A 24,302-nucleotide genomic window follows, 5' to 3' on the forward strand; every position below is an offset into this window, starting at 1 on the left:
GGGGATTTCCACATGCTGCAGGCTCAGCCAAAGGAAAAAAAGCAGTATTTTGCTAAGATTTGCAGGAAAAATACTTACTTGGAAATAATAATCAACTGTAGAATTTTCTCATTTAATAAAAACAAATTTGAAGTCAGCTATAAACACAGTGTTTCTAGAATGAATTTTCTAGAAATTCACATCAATAGGTTCACGAGTTTAGAATCCTCTTCCTATTTTAAAGTATTTTGGAATGAAAATGAAACAATAAAATTAGATGAAATAGCTATAACATTTGAGAATCCAAAACATTACTTTTATTTTTTGTTTTTTGTTTATTTTTTAATTTTTTGTCTTTTTGCCTTTTCTAGGGCCGCTTCCCATAGCATATGGAGGTTCCCAGGCTAAGGGTTCAATCGGAGCTGTAGCCACCAGCTTACGCCAGAGCCACAGCAACGCAGGATCTGAGCTGCATCTGCAACCTACACCACAGCTCATGGCAACGCTGGATCCTTAACTCACTGAGCAAGGCCAGGGATCGAATTCGCAACCTCATGGTTCCTAGTCAGATTCGTTAACCAATGAGCCACAACGGGAACTCCCCCAAAACATTATTTTTAAAAGTAGGATTTTATAGTATAGAAAAAGGACTTTACAAATTTTATACTTAAAATAATTTTCACATTTTAATGTATGCCCTGTTTTTGGTTTTGTTTGATCTTTTGTAGTTCATTGCAAAATGCGTAAATCTTAAATGATGGCCCATTGCTAGCGGTGATCCCAAGGTCCAGACTTCTAAGACAAAACTAGGATACTATAAATCTCTACTTATAATCAGCCTATTGTTTTGACCGTTAGAAGCTTGAGTTTTTATGTGTTTAACAGAATTGACTATTTTGCTTTAACCTTAACAATTATTGGTATATGTTTTAGAAGCCCTGACTGTCTGCCAAACAGAATTACTCTAAGTAAACTTTATTCCTTTGCCAAAAGAAAATTACACAGAAAGCTTTCTAATGAAAAAAAAACTTTTCTCATTTAAGTAAGAAATGTCTCTGATAATTAGTTTAACCTCTGGTCCACATGTCTAAATAGATCATGGTGGTTGCTCCAGAACTTATATGTACGTCTGGAAACACATGTTATATTAATTATAACGAGGAAAGAAAACATTTACTGTAGAGAATGCAGTTAATTCAGTTCTTTAATTGACAAACTGTTTACCTGAGACAGGTACCATCTGAGTGAGGGCTGTTTCTATCCTGTGACAGTTTCTCAAGGAGTCACACTTTTATGTAGCCTGACACTAAAAGGCTAAATTCCTGCAGAGAGAGCTTTATAAAAATTTTCCTTTTTTTTTTTTAAAGTAAGATAAATGATAGGAAATCATTTTTTAAAAATTTTAGCAGTTATTAGTTTTGCCTTACAAGAGTTTTCTATAAAGTCGCATGAATAGGTGTGTATTTGAGTCCTTCTGTTTTAAAGTATTTTGGAATAAAAATGAAACAATAAAATGAGATGAAATAACCATAACATTTGAGAACCCAAAACATTTTTAAAAATAAGATTTTGTGGCGTTCCTGTTGTGGCTCAGTGGTTAACGAATCTGACTAGGAACCGTGAGGTTGCAGGTTCGATCCCTGGCCTTGCTCAGTGGGTTAAGGATCCAGCGTTGCCATGAGCTGTGGTGTAGATTGCAGACGCGGCTTGGATCCCGTGTTGCTGTGGCTCTGGCGTAGGCTGGTGGCTACAGCTCCGATTAGACCCCTAGCCTTGGAATCTCCATATGCTTAGGGAGTGGCCCTAGAAAAGGCAAAAAGACCAAAAACAAAAACAAAAACAAAAAACAGATTTTGCAGTATAGAAAAAGGACTTCAAATTGCCAAGCAAAATCCAAAGTGAATTTCCTCCTTTCGCCTCTGGGTGGCACACTTGTCTGCGTGACCCAGCTGTGTGGTTCTTGGGCCCCCGCTGAGCTTGACAGGGCCGAGAGCATGGTGCTGCAGCCTGGCGTTTTACAGGTGCTTTCCTAAATCTCAGAGTAGCAAAATCATCATAAAGTGTCGAATTTTAAATTAGATCTAAGGTGTTAACAAAAAAACTTTTCCAAAACATAAGGGTACTTAAGTAATTGAAATTTTGTTTAATTAAAAAAACTTGTTTGTAAAATAGATATCTCTCTGATTGTGTTCTGTGGTATGAACATGTAAAAGTGTTTCAGCTAATATAATAACAAATTAATTATATAAACAAATATAGTCACTTCTATGTTTTAAAATGTAATGATAATGCATATACCAAACAGCCAGAATTCAAAATTAACTCATTCCAAACCAACTGTTTTTAATATTTTTTCGGACCAGTTTTAGCTGTTCCAATAAGTGAATAATTTAATAGCTAAAGCAATGACTTTAACAAGTAGCATTTCCCGCAGAACATGTACAGTGGGAGTTTATGGTTTATCAGTATGATTGAGAAAATGATTTGAAATAGCTTTATTTTTCCTTGACTATGAATTTTTAAAAAATTGATTCTGTTACCAATTTAGAAAATAATTGGGATCATAAAGACTTTATGAGTAACTCTAAATTATGAAAAAGATTCCAGGTAATTTGTAAGATTGCACAGCCCACCTATGCAGGGGTCTCCTGGCTGGTTTCCCTCCACCTGCTGCTCTGTGTTTGGGGGGTGCTGGCAGGGCAGAGGGGCTCCATTTCCCCAGCACCGCAGTGCTGGGCTCTGTGCTGGGAGCTCGAGATGTTGTTCCATTGATTCTTCTCTGCAGTTTGGTTAGATAAATATCATGACCCGCTGTATAAATAGCTAGGGCTCAAAAGATATTGAGGACATTGGCCACACGTAGAACGGCTTTTGGAGTTCACAGGCAGGCATGGCTTATTCCACAGGGTACGTCTTTCCCATTGACTCAGCCTGACACATCGGGCAAACAAACAGGCCTTGGTCGTATTCCTGCTCTTGCCTTGGCTCACGTGGGCTTCGCCTTGGTCCTGCCCCCCGATCCCCCACAGCCTCTTTCCTGGGCTCCCTCCCACCCCCACCTGCAAATACCTGCCCGTTCAGTGGCCTTTCAGCTCCTCACCATCTTCAGCTTCTCTTCTGAAGCTGTTCCCAGCTCCACTTAGTTTGTCCTCATACTTAAGAGCTTTTTCACCTCAGTCTTCCTCAGAATATGTGGACATGAAAGGAGCTGTGATTTGGCTTTATTAAAAACAGTTCTTATTCATTTCATCATTATTTAAAACATATGGCAAGATCAATAAGTGTGAAATGGAAAAGGACAGTTGAGAAAAGGAATTTTATTTTTAGGTTTCTAAGAACGTATATCAAAGACTGGCAAGTTTTCTTTGCTTAAAATAAGTCAACTTTTTAAACAATAACTTACAGATTTAATGGTCTTAATGCAATTTGTTAAATACATCAAAGTGAAATTTCTCTTTTAAATGCACAGCTTACATTAGTGCAAAATTATTGTTGCAAATTTGCATATAGAAATTTGGGGAAGTGTGGGTCTATCATTTTCATCTATGATGCATTGTCCTCTTTTTTTTTTTCCCCCCCGACTTTTTAGGGCCATACCTGCAGCTTATAGAAGTTCCCAGGCTAGTGGTTGAATTGGAGCTGTAGCTGCCAGCCTACACCACAGCCGCAGCCACGCCAGATTTGAGCTGCATCTTTGACCTACACCACGGCTCACAGTGATGCTGGATCTTTAACCCACTGAGTCAGGCCAGGGATCATACCCGAATTCTCACAGTTCCTAGTGGGATTCTACGGCTGAGCCACAATGAGAGCTCCGTATTATCCTCTTTTATAACATCCCCAAAAGCACAAGGCCTCTCTCAGGTGGAGAAATATGCTGTTCTGCCCTGAGATAACCATCCAGCTGCAGGTTTGAACCCTCACAGTGTGAAGTCATGATACAGTGTGAAGTGGGGGGACATTAAGACCGTGAGCTTCAGGCCAGCCTGCCTGAGCTCCAGGCTTGGCTCTTCTCATCAGCCAAGTCACCCGGCCTGGCTGTGCCTTGGCACCCTTATCTGCAGAGGCAGGGGTCTCCCAGCCTCAGAGGGCTGCTGGGAACTCCTAATGCCTTGGATCCGGGGCCTAGACCCACAGCCCCAGGGGGCGTGAGCCCTGCAGTGACACTGAGGACGAGGAGGAGACAGCAGCCCCTCGACCCACTGAGCCGATTTTATTTCTCCAGTATCTTAGACTGTTGATTTTTTTTTCTTCCTCATATGTTTTCTTACTTTTTTTTTGTCTTTTTGTCTTTTTTGTTGTTGTTGTTGTTGTTATTGTTGCTATTTCTTGGGCCGCTCCCGCGGCATATGGAAGTTCCCAGGCTAGGGGTTGAATCGGAGCTGTAGCCCCCGGCCTACGCCAGAGCCATAGCAACGCGGGATCCGAGCCGCGTCTGCAACCTACACCACAGCTCACGGCAACGCCAGATCGTTAACCCACTGAGCAAGGGCAGGGACCGAACCCGCAACCTCATGGTTCCTAGTCGGATTCGTTAACCACTGCGCCATGACGGGAACTCCTGTTTTCTTACTTTTGAACATAATAATGTGATTCAAAAATGTAACCAAGCATTGTGGAATTTCAGGACATGGAGAGAAGTAACCGCCCTCTCCCGCAGTGGGTCAGGCACAAGCAGTGTTATGTCCCTTTACCCCTGTGTGACTCAAAGGATGCCCATCCCCACCCCCCCAGCCCCTGACAGAGCTGCCTGTGTGGTGGGCCCGGAAAGCTGGGCCCTTTCGGCTGAGTTGACACTGGCTGGTTCTGTCTCCGCAGAGGCACTCTGGAAGCAGTGGCGTAGGAAGGGGGGGCTCCTTCTGGGTCCCCCAACAATTCTGTCTCCCTCAATATCCTGATGGAAACCTCTCTCCTCTCCCTCTCAGCCAGTGAGACCTGTCATCCGCTGGTAAGAACCTGGCTTGACCATGGCCCATGGGCAAGGGGCTGTGCAAAGGCTTGGTGCCATGGGATCAACCATGCTTGGCAGTTCAGGCAGCAAAGGCACTTGCACCTCTTTTTCTCCCCCTTTAATTTGTTTCGTAGCCAAGAGTGTTTAACTTGTTTTCAGAACGTTTTGCTTTCGTTGAACCGTATGTTTTCATGAACCCCTGTCCCACCAACGTTAAAGAAAACATAGTTTTAAACAACACTTATAGAGAATAATTGTCTATATAGAAGTCCGACTAGTTCATGCTTTTCTTAACGGATGTTACAGCCTCCTCTCAGGAGGTATATGATGGAATAATATAATAATAAACAGTCATTTGTGAAAAGACCCCAAGGGGCCCCTCGGTGAGCGTGAGACTCAGCAGGGAGCCCTGAACCAAGGAGCAGGGGTGACACTTGTAAATTGGCCATACCTGCCTCTTTTAGTAACTCCAGACAGCCTGCATCATGCAGTGATATGTAATGATTGCATCACCTTTTCTCAGACAAAGAATTGTTCTTTGCAAAAAATTTAGACACAACGAGAACCATGTATGTTAGATGTACATAAATTTATGACTATGTTTAAGGCAGCATTCAATTTCAGAAAAGTGAAGAATTAACATGGCACATTTGAGACTCTATTTCTCTCCTATCAGGAAATAATTCTGATACATCTCTAAAGTACTTTTTCTATACAGCAAGTGATTTTTACCAAGGTTTGCATTCATGGGGTTTTAATTCACTGCTAGCAGGATAAAGTGCAGCTTTATACCTGTAAAGGTCCATCTGATATTTAGAGGATTAAATCATAACCTTGATGTGTATCCATCGAGGAACTTTAGAAGGTTAACTTAGAAGCTTCATTGAAAAACAGTTTAGAAACCCAGAGGCTTGCACAGTGAGTAGAAATACTAATTCAGGGCCTTGGTCCTAAGGTTTTTAAGAATGGGGAAATGCATATTCCAAAGCTTCGGGATGTAAGATGGCTTCAGAATATATTCAGCATTTGACTGTAGTGAATGAGACACCTCATGTTGGGAGCTCGACTCAGCTCTGTCACCCATTGGCTGTGGGGACCTCGCGTGAGCCCAGGTGCTCGAGTAAGTGAGTTGCACTGGGGGCCTCTGAGGCCGTCTCCGTTGGAGCTTTACTGGGTCCTCTGATGTTTTTTAGTCACTTTATTTTTAGGGTCACATCGTCCTTTCCTAAATATAGCGAAAGGTTGAGCTGTCTTCTCATGTTGACCATCATCCCCACCGCAGGAGAGGCGTCCTCGGGTTCTGAGGGCAGATCTGGTGGTTTGATGCCCACAATTAACGAGGGTCTGTAACATCCATCTGCCTGTGCTGAGTTCCAGACGGCTGACACCCACATTGCAGAGGTGGAGTTGCGACTCACGTCCTTCTGGCTCCAGTGCTTTGAAAGCAGCTCACCGAGGGGTGGGGTTTGAGCAGGACTTTCAGGGTGGTTAGCAGGACAAGAAGCAGGTCAGAGACACAGAGCTTCTCAGGCTGGGTTCAGGGAACAGTGACCAGAGTGATTTTTTTTTTTTTTTGGATGCCAGATACGTACCTGGAGGTAGCATGTGGACGTGGGTCTAGGCAGCACTATGGAAAGCCCTGGTCCAGGGCTGTGTTCCTCCCACGGCTGATGGGAGCACAGCCCTCAGCCTGGCCAGAGAGCGTGTTAAGGAGCTTAAAGCACGGTGGTTACCTGGGATGGATAGTAATCGGTAGAGACTGAGAGCAACGGGCCCAGCAAGGTCTGAGCCACAGACGGGGTTTGTATGTGTGTATGTGTCTGTGTTTATATGCTTATGTGCATACATGTTGTGTGCATGTCTGTGTGTGTTTATATGCGCGTGTGCGTATATGTTGTGTGTGCGCGTTCATATGCGTGTGTGCATGTATGTCTGTGTTTATATGTGTGTGTGTGTGTGCATATATTTGTGTGTGTGTGTTGTGTAATACCTTGGGCAGGTGGGGTGCAGTGCAGGGTGGTAAATAAGTGCCCTGAGGAGGCAGGCCTCCTGGCACCTTCTCATTGTCCCTCAAAGTGGACATTGATTCAGGCAGCAAGATGGTGAATTGAGGAAAGGCGGGGGCAGCACAGGACCCCCTCTGCACCAAGGGCATTGTGGCTCCAAGGCAGGCTAGGTAGGGTATTGGGGGATACCCAGGGGTGACCCCAAAGAGTCCTTGCCTGTTAGGAAGCAGAAAAGCACATTTTCACATTCACGTAAGAGAGCGTGTTTTCTAATCCCGTTGGGCTTCAGACCGGTGTTGTGCAAACTGTCCATTTATTTACAGTCATTAAAGGAACTTCCAGTGTCTTGGTTATTTTATGTTACGTTAGCCAGTTTTGTTATGGTTTAGTTTTGAAGGTAGTTAGACACTCAGAAACAAACTCTTTTATTTTTCTAAAAATATAGTTCTTATTACTTGGCATTCGGTCAAATTACATGGTATTTTATCAAAATAAGGGTTTACCATAGCAATAAACAAAACGTTCAAGTTTCCCTTCGGTTTGACGGGAGAATCATATCTACAGGGATAGGTGGTATGTGTCAGTCCTGTCCTGACCAGTGTCATTAAGTTGATAACATTCTCATTATGTGCTTGCTGTACGCATTCAGGTGATGGAATGTAGACGGTGTCGTGGCGCCAGTGTTCTGTCATCTGGGAACATCCCCTGGTTTCTGAGTGTTTCCCATAAGGGTTCCTGAGCGTGGACGAGCCATGGATTTGACAACTGAAGAAAATTTTATCATAATTTTGTTCAGCCCTCGCTAGCCATGGAGACTGCAGATAGGTGACTACACCCAATTAATAGACCGGAGGGCTTTCTCCTTTTCTTTGCAGCTGTAAAACTAGTAATTATTTTCATTAAGCTTTGGACCAAGCCCACTGACACCTAAATAAGGGAAGTAGAACTATGTGAGAGGGGACAGATGGCGGAGGGTTCGGTGACGAGGGGGACACGTGTGCAGCGAACTTACTCCACAGCTTTAAAGAGTGTAAGGTGATAGCTTGGGGGTGATCCCGAGCGGAAAGTGCCCACCTGAGAGGCCGAAACCGGCGTTTTGTTTGGCTGCCCTTTGTGGAGGTAAAGATGTCAAGATTCTCTGCGTCAATGCTGTCAGTGAAGGCTTTGAATCGCGTCTCATCAGCATATAGCGCATGAGACACAGTAAGCACAGATGCAGTGTAATAAGCCCAGGATATGTAGAAAATTAAAAACCGTGTTCCTACTAAGCGATTACCGTCTAGTACAAGCCGGTCTTCATTTTTCAGTACAGAGAATTACCATGTAGTGTAGGCCGGCCTGCATTTTTCAGTGGAGGGAAGCTTCTTTTGCCCTAAGGCCTCTTTCTGGAAGGAGACTGCTGTGGTCTCTCACTGCCAAGGTCATCAGAATCTTCCTTGGGAGACTCCCCGGCTCGCATCTGGGCTTTCCCACATTGACACCTGCTCCATCAGTGTGTCAATCGATGGATGTGGGAGGAGTAGCAGGCGAGGTCCTTGAAAGCCCCCGCATCCTGGGGGCAATGGGTGACCGTGGCAGCTGAGCTGGACCTTTTGGCTGCACTCGTTCAGAGCAAGCGTGGCCTTCTGCGGTGGGGAGCCCGCCTGTGGTCGCTGGAGAACAGCAATGCCTGAGACATGTGGGGGCTCCGGGGAAAGGGGCAATGTCTGGAGACATTTTGGTTGTTACCGTGGTGAGGGGGGGGCATGGCATCTAGCCGATGGCCAGGGATATCACATACTGACAGTGCCCAGGACCACAACAGAGACTTGACAGCCTTAAGTGTCAGCAGTGCTGAGGTTGGGAAGCCCTGTCCTAGAGGAGAAATTGTGCAAGTGACACCAGAGCTGGGGACGAGCCAGGCACCATCACTTAGCCTTCAGAGCTCAGCCGCAGAGGATGGAAGGCTGCTCTCGGTGTAACCGGGAAATGAAAGCTTATGAAGATTTAACCAGGGGACGGAAGCACAAGAGCAGATGTTTTGGGTTGAATGTATGGAAATTGCCAACATGGGGCTGTTTTTCAAAAAAGGAGAGGGTTGTTTCCTATGGTTCAGCTTGTAGAATTCCACATTAAAAAAAATTGTTTAAGTAAAACATGGAGTGATCTGATTAATTTAGAGTCAAGATGAGGACGTTCCCACTCTGGCTCAGCAGTAACGAGCCCAACTAGTGTCCACGAGGACGCCAGTTCGATCCCTGGCCTTGCTCCGCGGGTTAAGGCTTCCACGTTGCCATGAGCTGTGGTGTTAGGTTGCAGACGCAGCTCAGATCCTGTGTTGTTGTGGCTGTGGTGTAGGCTGGTGGCTGTAGCTCTGATTTGACTCCTAGCCTGGGAACTTCCATGTGCTGCAAGTGTGGCCCTAAAAAGCAAAAAAAAAAAAAAAAAAAGTCAAGATGAAAAATACCTGAGATATATTTTGTCCAGAGCCCAGTCTGAGTGAGTCGAGGGGCTTCAGTGCACAGCCCAGGCCTGGCAGGTGGGAGATTGGGGAGTGGGGGGACGGGAAGAAGAGTGGCCCTGCTCCCCCACACAGGTACCTGAGGAGCTGACAGGGAGGAGGTGTCCAAAGCACGGCCTGCGTGATGAAGAGGTGGCCCACGGGCACAGACCATGCTCACTCCACATGGCAAGAGATCAGGCCATCTCACTTGCAGGCTGGGTGTTCATGTGGACTCCGGCTCACCCGGAGGATTTTCAGACCCGGTGTCTTATTCACAGGCGGCAGGTGACCGATGGTGGGGTTTGCAAGACTCTCATGCACTGGGGTATCTGTCCAAGGCCACCTGGCCCTGGCTGCCACATGGGTGGCCTGACCAAGGGGATGTCCACTGTTGAACTTGAGCCCTGACCTCGCATGTAAATAACTGTTTCCTTCATTGGTGACCACATGGGTTTTCTGGCTTGAAGCTCTTGTCCTTGGAAGTGGGGTCCTGACAGCTCCTGGGGGCCTTGGAAGGGTGGGTAGATAGGCCGCCATGGCCCTGGGACAGCAGAAGGATAACCTGGTGTTGGAATATGGCTGTTGCCCTACAGGATCTTTTCCAATTCAGGATTCAGTGAGGACTTTCAGGAAAGGCCTATTTTTCTTTAGGCAGAGCATAAATGAGAGATGGAGAGAGAGCGATGGCTTCTAGCATTTCAGGTGCTAAATGGTTACTTGGGAAGCGGGTCCTTTTAACTCCCCTTTGGAAAGGAGTGATTTTAGAACATAACAGATTTTAAATCATGCCGGGGTTTTATGATCCATAACAGTTAGATTCAGAATCGAGGAGTTCCCGTTGTTGCGCAGTGGTCAACGAATCCAACTAGGAACCATGAGGTTGTGGGTTCGATCCCTTGCCTTGCTCAGTGGGTTAAGGATCCGGTGTTGCCATGAGATGTGGTGTAGGTTGTAGACGGGGCTCAGATCCTGTGTGGCTGTGGCTGTGGTGTAGGCCCTAAAAAGACAAAAGATTAAAAAAAAAAAAAAAGATTCGGAATTGAGGGCATCACATCAAAAAAAGCACTTTAAATGGCAAGTTTTGTTTCTGTGAGAAAGTGCTCTCCTTGTGGGGAATAATCTCTTTTTGTCTGTTGATTTCTTCTTAATGCTTAACAATAATAAGTGGTGGGGTGGGAATTGCAGATTGTTGAGCTATTAACGCTGTTTACTGGAACACATTTAGAGAGAACATTGTTTTCTAAAGAAATAATGCACAACAGTTTTCTTTTGTTCTTCTATGGAAAAATATCTTTTCGTAGGTATTTGTGGGCTACAGACATGTTAGCAAAAGAGAACCTTCTAGTAATAAGACATTAAAATAAAGTAACTACCCCTTTTTTTTCCCCCCTTACTTGAGTCTTGCATTGAATGAGTGCAGTGCGGTGCTTTTGTCAAGACCCAGTGCCCTGGTGTCACCTATTTCTTCTGGTCCCTGGGCCCCTTGGAGTGCTGGCTGTCCCCTGCCCCTGAGGAGGTCACTGCTGGGAGGCCGGGGTGATGCGTTATTCCCCCTCAGACCCCTCACCGTGGCTGCTGTGGTGCCTTCAAACCCAGTTAGTGCTTGATCAGTTAGCGCTTGACCAGTTTGTCAACTGACTGTTAGGTGGTATTGTGTAGAATCATCAGAACAGCTTGGCTTTCATTGCAGACTCTTTTTTAATGAGTAATTTAAAATCAGGTCCATTTTAAGTCTTAATTTTCAATTAATTCTTCACAAATTAATATTTTAATAAGATTATGATTTAAAATGCTTCTATAATTTAATAGCAGCAATGACGGATGAGGCTTAAGAATTTGCAGAGTGCTTTCCTGTCGGTCTCTGTCGCCCTTTGTCAGAGCACCGTTTGTTCCCCTTTTATGGACAGTGGAATTGCTTGCTCAGGAGACAGTTACCTGCTCAAGGTCAGACAGCACAGCAGCGCTTTTAGGAGTCTTATTTCCAAATCCTTCCTTTTCCTCCTTCCTCATTCCCTCCAACATCTACCTGAAGGCAACTTCATTTCAAGAAAAAAAGCATTTTTTTAAGGCCCTAAAATGAATTTCATCATTTGTAAATTAAAAATCAGAATGTTGGAGTTCCCGTCGTGGCTCAGTGGGTTAACGAATCCAACTAGGAACCATGAGGTTGTGGGTTTAATCCCTGGCCTTGCTCAGTGGGTTAAGGATCCGGCATTGCTGTGAGCTGTGGTGTAGGTTGCAGATGTGGTTCTGGTGTGGTGTTTCTATGGCTCTGGCATAAGCCGATGGCTACAGCTCCCGATTCGACCCCTAGCCTGGGAACCTCCATGTGCCGATTCGACCCCTAGCCTGGGAACCTCCATGTGCTGCTAATGCGGCCCTCGAAAAGTCAAAAAGACAAAAATAAAATGAAATAAAGTGAAAACCAGAATGTTAATCAGATATTCCTTGAATTTGAAGAGTTGGGTGTGGATTCTTGAGACGTCAATTAATTACCCTGGGTGGTCTGATCCCCCCACCTCCTTGGCCTCCTTCCTTCCTCCAGAGCGGGCTCCCCATCACAGGGTGGGTGGCAGGGCCAAGTCTCAGGGTTGTCAATCCCACTACTTTGTTGGTGGTTCTGGCCTGAGGTTTCTTCAGAATCAGGAGGTCAGAGCTGGCTCCTTTTCGGATGTTTCTCTCAATTTTCAGCTCTTCTTGGGAGCTCTTTGTCCAAACACAAATTAAATTACAAAAAAGGCGGCAGCTCCCTGGTGGCTCAGTAGGTTAAGGATCCAGCATTCTCTCTGCTGTGACTCAGGTTACTGCAGTGGCACGGGTTCGATCCCTGGCCCAGGAACTTAAGCATACCACGGACACGGCCAAAAGAAAGATTAAAAAAAGGGAAGAAGTAGTAGTTGTAATTCTGTTGTCTAAGCAGAAACTTAAAACAATGCTAATTTGGACTGCTCTTTGTCCTCTTTCCCACCTGGGTGGGATGGCCTGTAGGCCCCTGGAATTGAATGACCATCGGGATGCCCTCTTTTTTTTTTTTTTTTTTTTGACAGAACATAAAAATGCTAAAAGCTTCAGCTTTGCCCCTATGCGCAGGTGGAATAATTTTCCTTAAGGAAACAAAGGAGAGACCACAAATTTTGTGTTATCCTAGGATCTAAAGAATGAATAGTAATCATATTCCAAAGTTTGTTTTATTTTCTGGGGTGAACACACCAGGAGACACGGGAGGCTCCAGCAGAAATAGCTTTTCCTTTTAGCCCGTCCCTGGGTCCTGGCTAGGGGACAGCCAGCAGAACTCAGCAGCACCCTGCAGGCCTGAGGGCCGGGCGGCTGATCGCAGCAGGTGAAGAGGCAGGTCGTTGAGCACGCTGGACGCTGGTCTTTTACAGCGTCAGCAGCCCTAAGTCTTGTAAGCAAAGTGGAAGCCACAGGAAGATGAACACAGAAGCCGCACATGTCGTAGGCCCCCTAGAGTTCATTCTGAAGGAAAAATAGGAATCTTGATTTCTTATTGCCATCCTGGGGAGTCTCTTCATGTTTTTTTCCATAGACTATTTCCCACCACCACCTCTCCACACCCGCGCCTGCACGCACGCGCACACCGTTTGTTTTGAGCAGTTTCAATCCCTGGCCCAGGAACTTCATCACCACACCAGCACACTTCTTCGTACTTAGCGCAAATACGAAGAGGAGTACTTGTGGAGGCCTGTTCTTATTTTGAGGGTCTCACCTATGCCCTCCTGTGACTGCACTTCCCTGTGAGTCAGGGCTGTGTGGATTTGTACGTATTCCAGAAGCACATTTTTTTTTTTTTTTGTCTCTTTGCTATTTCTTTGGGCCACTCCTGTGGCATATGGACGTTCCCAGGCTAGGGGTCTAATCGGAGCTGTAGCCGCCAGCCTACACCAGAGCCACAGCAACGCGGGATCTGAGCCGCATCTGCAACCTACACCACAGCTCATGGCAACGCCGGATCGTTAACCCACTGAGCAAGGGCAGGGACCGAACTCGCAGCCTCATGGTTCCTAGTCGGATTCGTTAACCACTGCGCCACGACGGGAACTCCCAGAAGCACATTTTTAAGCCGCAACAGTTATTTGTTGATGTCATTTTGCTTTTTAAGGCTGCACCCATGGCATATGTAGGTTCCCAGGCTAGGGGTCAAATCAGAGCTACAGCTGCCGGCCTACACCACAGCTCACAGCAACACCAGATCCTTAACCCACTGAGCGAGGCCAGGGATCCAACCGGCAACCTCATGGTTCCTAGTCGGATTTGTTTCCGCTGCACCACCACAGGAACTGTCTATGTTTGCATTTTAAAATGATTATTAGGCAAGGTGCATGAGAGGAAAGAAAAATCAGTACTTGAGAGCAAAGAAATGTCCTCAAAATGGTGCTATGCTCTGTGCACAAGGCTCACTGCTCGTGGCTGTCCAGGGGTTCATCATTGACCCCGAGCTCACGTTTTCTCTTTTTATAAAGAGGAAGAGCATGCTTGGGTTTGTGTTCAAACCTTGGGTGCTTTCTGGCCTTGATTGACCTCCTGTTTCATGTCTGTAAAATGGGAAGATCAGGAATTCCCGACATGGCTCAGCAGTTAGCAATCCATGAGGACATAGGTTCACTCCTTGGCCTTGCTCAGTGGGTTAAGGATCCGGCTTTGCCGTGAGCTGTGGTGTAGGTTGCCTACGTGGCTCGGAGGCCACTTTGCTGTGGCTCTGGCGTAGGCCAGTGGCTTCAGCTCCCATTGGACCCCTAGCCTGGGAACCTCCATATGCCGCGAGTGCAGCCCTAAAAGAAAACAAAGAGTAACTTTTAAAAATAAAAAGTAAAATGAGAAGATTGAATGATGACCTCTTAGATTTTTCTTCTCTGAGTTTTTACAGTTGCAAAGGAACGAAGTAAATACCCTGCTGTGCAAATTGAGTAGAGATGTGTTTTCCCTCTTGAATTTCTGACTTTGTTCTATGGTAGCAGAGGTGGTTGTAGGACCCTAACCTGAATTCTAGCATGAGGGGCAGGTGACTGCTTTACTTGGCACCATGTGGGGGGTGTTGGTCGCACCTTCTTGCAGCCTCAAGGCAGCGCCTGGATGTGCTAATAAGCCTGTGGTTTCATGCAAGAATTTCCTTTTATTACCCTGAGAGGAATATAGCTCATCTAGCTGATGTGTTCCTGAGACAGGGTGAACAGTGAACCTGGGAACAGTATGGCCGCCCATGTCTTTGTACTGGTGTTAATGGTAACTGCATATTTCAGACTCTGGGCTAAGTCCCACCTCAATGATCCTGTGGGTACTTGCGGGATTATGCACCATACGTGCATTTCTAACCATCCTGTCCTTGGCAATGGCAGTGACTCCATGCTTTTGCTTCTGCTGCACAGCATTGTAAAAACTGTGGTGGAGAGTGGAGAGACCTGAGCCAGTTTGGCCTCTGAAATGGGCAGCTGGTTGCCTCAGAAAAGGCAGCTCTTTGTACCCTCCCACCCCAGCCCCCAGCCCCTGTAAACTCCCAAGGCGCACAGACCTGGCCCTCAGCTCTGGCCGCCAGGTGAGGTTGTGGCATCAGCACCCAGTGACCTGAGAGTGCCTTCTGCACGTGGGAGTCTGCGACTTCTGCGTCCCCAGCCGCTGCGCCCCAGCAGCATGCCCTTGAAGCCCTCGTCTGCTAACGTCTCATTGTGAGGGGCTAATCACCGCTCTGCGGCATCTGCATTGCCCTCATTAAGCAGCCTGTTGTGCAAGCTGTAATGTTGTGGATTTGAGGCTTATCAGGGTCACGACTAAAACAGTCATTACGCAGGCGGCCGAGGCATCTCAGGGCGTGATTGGTGCAGCTGGCAGGTCACTGCTGTCCACCACCCTCCAGCCACGTCCCTCAGCTTATGGATCATAAACATCGCAGAATTTCCTGGTGGGTCTGCCGCCTCCCTGTCCCCTCCCCCCAGGAGCTGTGAAAAGCTGTTATAGGGAGCACAACCTGAGCAGCCCTGTGGTCCATGTGCTGCAGGCAGGGGCTGTGCTGGTCAAGGCCAAGGGGGCTTTCCTGCCATTCCCATGGCTGACTCGGGGCTGAGGGCAAGATCCAGGGCCTTGTCAGAGCTGCTGACCTCTGAGTGCCCTGGGCATCCTTGCACCAGCTCACTTGCTGATCTCCAAAAAGATTTTGAGCAAAGGTTGCTCTGGGTTTGGGGGCCACAGGGGGGGGGCTCTGGCTTTCTTCCCACCGAAGAAGCAGTGAAGTTTTTTACTTGAAACTCCTACATTCTCCCTAAGATCAGGAGCAAACACAAGGATGTCTGTTCTTACCGCTTCTGTTAAACAGCGTACTGCAGTGCAGCCAAGTCAATTGGGTAAGAAAGCCGCACAAGTGACACCCAGACTAGAAAGAAAAAGGAAAGCCGTTTGTATTCACAGATGACATGATCTTGTGTATAGAAAACACACACACAAACCCCTATTAGAACGAATAAATGAATTCAGCAAAGGATATATACAAACCCCCAAACTATTTCTGTACATCAGAACAGACAATTTGAAGAAGAGATTAGGAAAATAACTTCCATTTATAGTAGCATCAAAAAGGAAAAAATGTTTAGGAATGAATTTAACCAAAGGAGTATGAGAAGTATACACTGAAAACTACAAAATGTTTCTGTAAGAAATTAGAGAAGACCTAGATGAATGGGAAAATATCCCACATTCCTGGGTTGGAATAAATATTGCTAAGATGGCACTAACTCCCTAAGTTGAGCTACAAATTTCAGCACAATACCTATCAAAATCCCAGGGGCCTTTTTTGCAAAAATGGAAATGCTTCTATTAAAATTCATATGCAATTGCAAGGGACCTTGAATAGCCAAAACAATCTTGAAAAGGAGGAACAAAATTAGAGAACTCACACATCCCTATTTCAAAACTTACTGCACGAGTACAGTAATCAAAACAATGTGGTGTTGGTAAAAGGTTAGACATATAGCTCAGTGGAATAGAATTGAGAAATAAACATATATCTGTGGTCAAATGATTTTTGATAGAAGTGCCAGGACATTTCACTGGGGGAAAAAGAGTCTCCTTAGCAAGTGGTGCTAGGACTGCTGGGTGTCTACATGCAGAAGAATGAGGGTGGATCCATCGTCATGCTGTGTATAAAAATTAACGCAAGGTGGATGGAAGACCCCAGTGTATAAGCAAAGAGTATAGAACTTACAGGAGAAAATTGTTGTGACCTTGGGTTTTGCAGGGGGGTTTGAAGGTCTGACACCAAAAGAAGAAGCAACCAAAGGAAAAGATGGGTCAAGTTTTACTTCATCAAAATCTTAAGTCTTTTGTGTATCAAAGGACACTATCAAGCAAGTGAAAAGACAACCCACAGAATGATAGGAAGTATTTGCAAATCATCTATCTGATAAGAACATATAAAGAGGTCTTAGAGCTCAACAACAAAATGACAGCCCAATTTAAAAATGGGTAAAGGACTTAAGCATTTCTCCAAAGAAGATATAATAACGGCCAAATAAGCACATGAAAAGTTTTCAACATCATTAGTTACCAGGGAAATGCCACAGCGAGATACCACTTCACACTAGGATGGCTGGAATAATAATGTTTAACAAAACAAACCATGGAAAGTAACACATGTTGAGGAGGCGGTGGAGAAATCGGAACCCTCCTATGTTACTATGAGAACATAAAGTGGGGAAACGGCTGTGGAAGACCGTTTGGCAGTTCCTTGGAAGTTCAGCATGAAATTATCGTGTGAACCAGCAATTCCACTCCTAGGTACATGCCCGAAAGAATTAAAAAGTATTCAAATGAAAACTTGTTCACAGCTTTTCATAGTAGGACTATTCACCATCAGCAAAAGGTGGAAACAACCCAGATGTCCATCAACTGAGGAAAAGATAAACCAAATGCGGCCTGTCGATACAATGAAAGATTATCTGGTTATTAAAAGGAAAAACGTATTGCTGCATGCTGCTGCATGGATGGCCCTTAAACACATGCTAAATGAAGGAAGCCAGAATAAAAAACACCACACCACACACATCTTGGGAGTTCCTGTTGTGGCACAGCGGAAATGACTCTGACTAGTATCTGTGAGGATGCCAGTTCCATCCCTGGCCTCGCTCAGTGGGTTAAGGATCTGGTGTTGCCGCGAACTATGGTGTAGGTCGCAGATGTAGCTCGGATCCTGCGTGGCTGTGAATGTGGTGTAGGCAGGCAGCTGTAGCTCTGATTGGACCCCTATCCTGGGAACCTCCATATGCTTCGGGTGCAGCCGTAAAAACACTGCATATTATATGATTCCGTGTTCTGAAATGTCCAGGACAGGTGTATCCATAGAGACAACAAGTCAGTAGTGGTTGCCTGGTAGGAGGGGGTCGGGGGAGGACTGCTGATGGAGGGAGGGTTTCATTTGGGGGTAATGAAAATGTTCTCAAATTAGATAGTGGTAACAGTGCACCGTTATATGAATATACTAAAAGCTACTGAGTTGTACACTTGAAAGCATGAATTTTATTATGCCTAAATATCTAAAGCCTTCTCAAACAACAAAAAAGAAAAAGAAGCAGTTAAGACAGCCTGGTGGCATATCAAATAAAATTCGTAGTGTTTCTTAAAATCTGTTAAGCAGTCAGCCTCCCCCTCCTCCTGACGTAGTCAGCTGGTTAAGTCGAGCAGAATTCTTCCTCAAAGATGAGGGATTAATGGTCAGACAATTATAAAAAATAATTTGAGGCTCTCCTTTAGGGCTGGAGAGTTACAGTGACTTTCTCTGCCATCTGCCTGCTTGTTCTTGGTCAGAACAGCTCCTGTAACTGGCACAAGTTTTTGTTTGTCACCCCTTCCTCTTTCCTCCCTACTGTCAGAGAAACCCCGTGTCTCCTTGGGAGCATTTTTCATGGTGAAACGTACAGGTGATTTTGTTTCTCCAGCTGCAGAACCCAATTACTCTGTCCTGTCATATTTCTCCTGGCCTTGGTAACGTAGTTACCCCCGGAGAAGTAACATTAGTCCAGCATTTCTAAAAATCTCTGCCTTTTCTGCAAACAGATTACACCGCACCTTGCACAGAGGCTGTATCACACATATTCCTTGGCCCAGATCTTGAAAGTCATTTTTAGCTTTGTCCTGCTCTGTTTTTATGTCCAGTGACTTTTCTGGAAATGCATTGCTTGTGATGTGACCTGTTATGCTTTTCTTAAAGGCCAGAATCGTAAATCCCTTCTTTTTGTCCACAAAAACTCCTTCTTGAACCAATGAAGAGCATGGAGAGGCCAGGTCACAGCTTGCTGTGGCCAGAGGAGGCCTGTGTGCAGAGCTGAAGGGGCAGCAACCTGCCAGCGGAAGGGAGAGTACCAGGCCTTGGACTTGGAGGGCTCTTCAGAGTTGTGTGTCTGGTAATGAAGACTTTTTTGTTGCTCAGCATTTCTGAGCCTGACCCATAAGGTGATAATTAATACTTACCAGTGTGTCCTCGAGGTACTGCAGGGTGGTGCCTGCCTGGTTAATTGTTAAAGCTTAAAGCATCGCCAGGTGCCGTGTTAAAAGCATCCCTCTGCAGTCATATCTTTTGATTGTTAGTAATGCTACTTGGGTGCGGGATGAACGGGATCTTTCTTTTCACCAGATTAACGGAATAACCAATTCCCAACATTCCCCATCTCACCAAACAAAAGAACCTCAGGGAGAATTTTCCAGATAAAAGATAGGTATCTTCTTTGAAAAAATAGCAGTGAAGTCATTCATGCTAGCATTTTCATTTTCTCAAAATGAACCATGAAAGGAGGAGCCCAGGGACTTTGCATACATGGGTTTTATTTCTGAGCAATTCCCTCTGGCCTCCTGGAGGGTCTGAGTGACTTTAGGTGGAATAACCGGATCTGTTTGCTCCGAGGAGCAGGCGTGAGTCTGCTATGGAAGCAGGAAGACAGATGGCTGGCTATTGTGTTACCTCCATCATCTGCTGGGCCCTGAGCAAATATTAAGTGAATAATATATATGTAATTGGTGTGAAAGTACAGTTGCAACATTTCTAATTCCGTTTGAAGGATGGCTACTTCTTGAACATTTGTATTCCATAGAATATTATATTGAAACATTTTTGTTTACAGGGTTAATCCATTTTAAACTGCGTTAAAGTGAACATGTTCCCCCATTTTTAACACCACTGTGCAATATTTTGAATCGAAATGGCCTGTAATGGCCCCTTTTTTTATTTTCCATAACAACATGAGCACTAAATTATAGCTGTGCAATTATGTAAACAATGGAAATGCTTCCAGAATGAATCCTTCCTTTTAAATTTTCATTTTGCGTAATTGTTGGAAGGTTTGGAGCCATAATAAACAAAATTATTTTACACATTTATCGTTCTAAAGGTCAATTAGAAGAGAACTAAAGAAACAACACTATGCAAAATGAATAAACCAATTCCTGTTGCCATCACCATATGTTTTTCTTATCACTTATGGTTTTTCCAGTTACTGTGTACATAGCATTCAATTAAAGCGATTCATTTACTAGGCTGAAAGCGGTTTGTGTTTATAGAACTGTGCTTTGGAGGAGAGGAAACAACCCGCCTCTATTTGAATTACCTGATTTTTTTGTAAGATCAGTGATAAGAGACAGATGTTCCCACCAGTTACTTTCTCATAAACCTGAATCTTTGGATAAGCTGCAAATTCACAATTATAGCATCTTACAAGCTAGTTTTCACACTCAGTGTGCAGCATGCATGTGGACTTTTAACCAAAAATGAGAGGGAAATACGAGTTTGGTGGTTCCCTGGATTACAGCATCTTGCAGATTGAATTTTATTTCCTTGGAATAAAAGCATGTAAAAGAGTTTCGTACTAGTCAGTTTTCAAGAATACAGTTAATTCCTATTTTTGAGTCCGTTTTTCATTGAGCTTATTGTTTGGCTTATTGTTTTCAGGCTGTTAGGATATGGAAAAAAAGCTAATTTTTGCTACCGGACTCACTTGATTGCGGTAAATACGAGAACTTCTTAGAAGAATGGACTCTGGAAAATCGAAAAAAGAGCATTTTCCTGTCTTTATTTTATTATTTGCCTTATAAGTGTATTCACTACAGCTCATTGCTGTATGCTTTGCCAAGGATGGTGAGAATGTTAATTTTTAGGTTTTTTTCACTTCTGGAATGATGTAATCTAAGAGGCTTTGGGACCACCTTTGAAATGTTTTAGAAAGTGCTTTCTGAGTCTCAGCAAAATAGTAGTGCACTGAATTCTATAAGTAAATTCTCGAAAGTAAAAATCCTTCCTAGTGCTTCCCTTTTGCTTTTTCTCTGTTTACCTCTGTGACCCTTTTCAGTTTACAAAGGTATTCACATCTCTCCCATTAGATGCACCCTTAGGGGGAATCAGCCCGTTTTATGGAAGAGAAACGTGAAGCTCGAAGCCTGACGTGCTCTGTCCACCGTCATGTACATGAGGCCTGGGGCTCCTTTATTTCGGCCAGAGTCTGACTTTAGGGAGGCACCTCCTGCCGTGGTCACAGCGAGGGAGCTCCGTATAGCATTGGATCGCACCCTGGGCACGGTGGCCAGTCCAGCTCTGCCAGCCCTGGGACTCAGGCAGGTGGCTGGAGCGGGCCCAGACCTTTCCCCACCCAGGATGCAGACCACTCTTTTATCATCCAGCTGTGATGTGCAGTAAAACTTTGGTGCTTTGTACCATGACTGTGCTGATAGAGGGGTTGTTTTCCATTTATGACACAGGATATGAGTTTTTCCAGAATACTCTCACTTACATGAAAAGAAGTTGAGTTACTTTGAAAGTCAGACAAATAATGTTCGCTTTGGACTGGAATGGGATAAAAAGCATGAGGGCGCCCGTGAACGATTGGTGTTTGGGAAGCACCATCCTGATCCGTCTCTATAAAGCCCTGGAGACTGCGGACAAAGTTTCAGTCTCACGATTTTCATTTTCCCGAAGATCCTGGTCATGCCGTGATCTCCGTGTGGAGGAAGGAGAAAGGATCCTTCCAGAAGTGCGAGGACACTTTGATGTCCCTCTGTTGGGAAGACACAGCTGCTTCCTTTCCAGGACCACCGTTATTCCTTATCTCAAAATGTTGTCCCAAAGCTGTCATCTTTGGGTGGTTCCATTCCAGTGTGGCTGAGCGAAATAAGCAAGCATATGGCTCTAACTTGGCTGACTGGCCGTACTTCTCCCCTTTAACCCCCGCGTTAACCCCGGCCCAGAGCTGCTTTAACTGGCGGCCGTTCGACCCGCTTCTCCGGGGGCCGCCTTCCGTGGGTGGTGGGGCAGGCCAGGCAAGCCATCTGTTATTTTGCCCTCTCTTTCCAATCTTCTCGCCCATAGAAACAGGTTCCGTTGAAGAGACTGGCCCAGGGCCAGGGGGTGGGGAGCCCTGTGACTTTATCTGGGCTGCATGCACTTCTGCTGTCTTCAGCATCAGTGGCAACTTAGTAATTTTTTTGAATGCCCCCTTTACAGCTCATTGCCTTGACACACATGAATCTTCTGAAGCAAAAATGGATTTTGTGTGTAAATTCTGGCTTTAGCTTGTTAAAGGATTTAGTTCATAATTCCCATAAACAGATCCCAGAAAACCCCTTAAAAAAAAAAACAAAAAACCATTAAAACTGAATTCCAGTGGTGAAAATATGCGATTGAACTGTGTGCTAAAGATTTAAAAAATCGACAGGGTTCAAGGCTGAGTTCCTCCTCCCAACAGATGGAATTAACACAAACAGCAGAGTTAGCATCATGGTGTCTGCACAATTAATCTTCAAACGCGTGGCGTGCTGCTACCTTGCGGGCCAGGTTTGCACGAATCCTTTCCTGGCAGCATATGTCAACAGAAGCGCGCTTCCATCTGCCGCCCCAGAGCTTGATGCCTGGTATTCCGAGATGGGGCCCTGCGCCCAGCGTACCTCTGTGAGTAATTACAGGTGTGCGGTGAGGAGCCCAGGGCATTAATCAGAGGTTTCATTATGAAAAAGGTAGATCTTTTGTCCCGCTCTTAGCGCGTGAGTTGACCACACACTTTCTAAACTGCCGCGTCCATCTGCTCAGCCCCCAGAATGTTTGCCTTGGCTGCTGTGGACGCGCAAGTGTACAAAGGACGTGATCACAGCAGGTTTAAACATTAACCCGGGTGAAGTGGGGTTCGGGCTTTGCTTTCCTTTCCTCCTTCCTTCCTCCCTTTTATCTGTCTATCTGTTTATCTCTTTCTATTTTTTGATAGAGGAAAGCTCTGCCGAAATGCTAAAACCTTAAATTAGTGCTGGCTAAGTAATTTACCGTACATGGTCTCTAATAGAGTAAGCCGTGTACTGTTATTTTAAGACCATAAACAGCAGGATTTGTAGAAACTAAATGAGTCTCCTCTGTAAGGAAGAAAATAAGTCTTAGGAAAAATGTTTTGTGACCACAGGAAAGATCTCTTAAGATTATAAGTTGTTAAGTGAGGTTATTTTTATTATAAAGGACTTAATGTGTTAGAAGTGACCACATTGCTACTTTTCTGCTCTCATTTAATCATATTAAATCAGGATTATTGTAAAGGATTTTTCAAATAGCCACACTGAAATTTGGGGGGGGGGGGAGCAAATTTGTTTTTTTTTTTTTTTTAATACTTTGCTCCTTATTTGTATTTTGAGACCAGCTATATAGGTTGTTTAAATACAGTCCCATAACCTTAGTACTTCAGTACATTTGGTTAATGTGCTTGGCCTAGAGCTGCAGAAAAGCAGTTTGTGGTTTTCTTCCTAATCCCCTTTGCACAGAAACACGGGCACAGATGGCTTCAGGGATGTGGCCTGGCCGTAGATGGCATGAACGCCGGCCAGGAGGGGAGCCTGGTCTGCTGCGGGCTGGAATGGGGCGGTGCCGTCAGAACAGAGCTGGTGGGTGGGGGCCCCTCCAGACCCAGGTAGGCTGGGCGTCCGGGGCGGGGATGGTCTACACGCTGCCCCTGTGCACAGGGTGACCTCTGCACCGGGCTTGTACCTCGAGACCCAGTCTATCCAGAACCCCACTGACCACCTGCCCTTGGAGTGTGACCTGTCACAGCGTGACCCGGTGCCTCACATGCCCTGTGGGTGAAAGTTGTCGTCTCTTTGTCTATTTTGCCATTTCTAATGTAACAGTGGGCTTCGATGTTTGAGAATTGAAGGGAAGTGATAGGTGTTTGAAGGTTTTATTCATCTCTGTCTCAGCACCCCATACCCTGTCCAGGGAGCACACCTGTGCAGGGAACACGGAAGAGCCATGTGGTCCCAGCGTCACGATGGAGATCTTGGACGAGTCGCCCCACAGTCTAGCGTCCCCATCCTCTTAGCTGTGAAATGAGCACGACAGCCCTGGGACTAACTCCTCTCCTGGTCCCCCTCTCCCTGGAAAACCTCCGTGCTATGTGCTTTCTTCACTGATCTCACACAGTCGCAGGGACGGATGGGCTGATGACTTTGGGACTTTGTTCTGGGAAGCTACAGTTGCGTTTTCTCCCCTCCCTTGCAGGACATCTTAAACACCATCGTAAGGCACTGTCCGCCCCGCTTCTTCTCCCTGGGTTTGCCCGGCTTCTCCATGCTGATGGGGGACTTCATCACGGCCGCCGCCAGGGTCCTCAGCGCAGACATGCTGGCGGTGAGTGTGGCGACGCTCGACACCCCGACTCCCGGGAGGCTTCGCAGGGCTGAGAGGTTCAGATTTCTCCACTCCTAACAGGTGTGGACTCATTAGTGCAACGTGAAACCGGGCTCTCGGGTAGAGGCCCCGGCAGCTGATGTGTGAGATTGTAGGCTGAGATGACACAGTGCTGGTGGGAAGGCGTTTCATCAAAAGGCCAGAGTGTGAGAAATCATATCCCCACGAAGACCTCAGCGC

At 45.6% G+C, this 24,302-nt stretch overlaps 1 protein-coding gene across 5 annotated transcripts in view; it reads left to right on the forward strand.

Annotated features, from left to right (window-relative positions):
- Positions 1–24,302, forward strand: part of RALGAPA2 (Ral GTPase activating protein catalytic subunit alpha 2) — a 271,866-nt gene that overhangs the window by 123,072 nt on the left and 124,492 nt on the right. For all 5 annotated transcript variants that reach the window (XR_007133912.1, XR_007133913.1, XR_007133914.1 and 2 more), the window contains one exon: positions 23,934–24,062. Coding sequence is in view for 2 of the 5 variants with exons in the window: in XM_047771595.1 (XP_047627551.1) it covers positions 23,934–24,062 (129 nt within the window). In the remaining 3 variants the exon portion in view is untranslated. The remainder of the gene's footprint in view (positions 1–23,933; positions 24,063–24,302) is intronic.

This window comes from Phacochoerus africanus, chromosome 3 (assembly GCF_016906955.1).
Source record: "Phacochoerus africanus isolate WHEZ1 chromosome 3, ROS_Pafr_v1, whole genome shotgun sequence".
NCBI classification, from domain to species: Eukaryota; Metazoa; Chordata; class Mammalia; order Artiodactyla; family Suidae; genus Phacochoerus; species Phacochoerus africanus.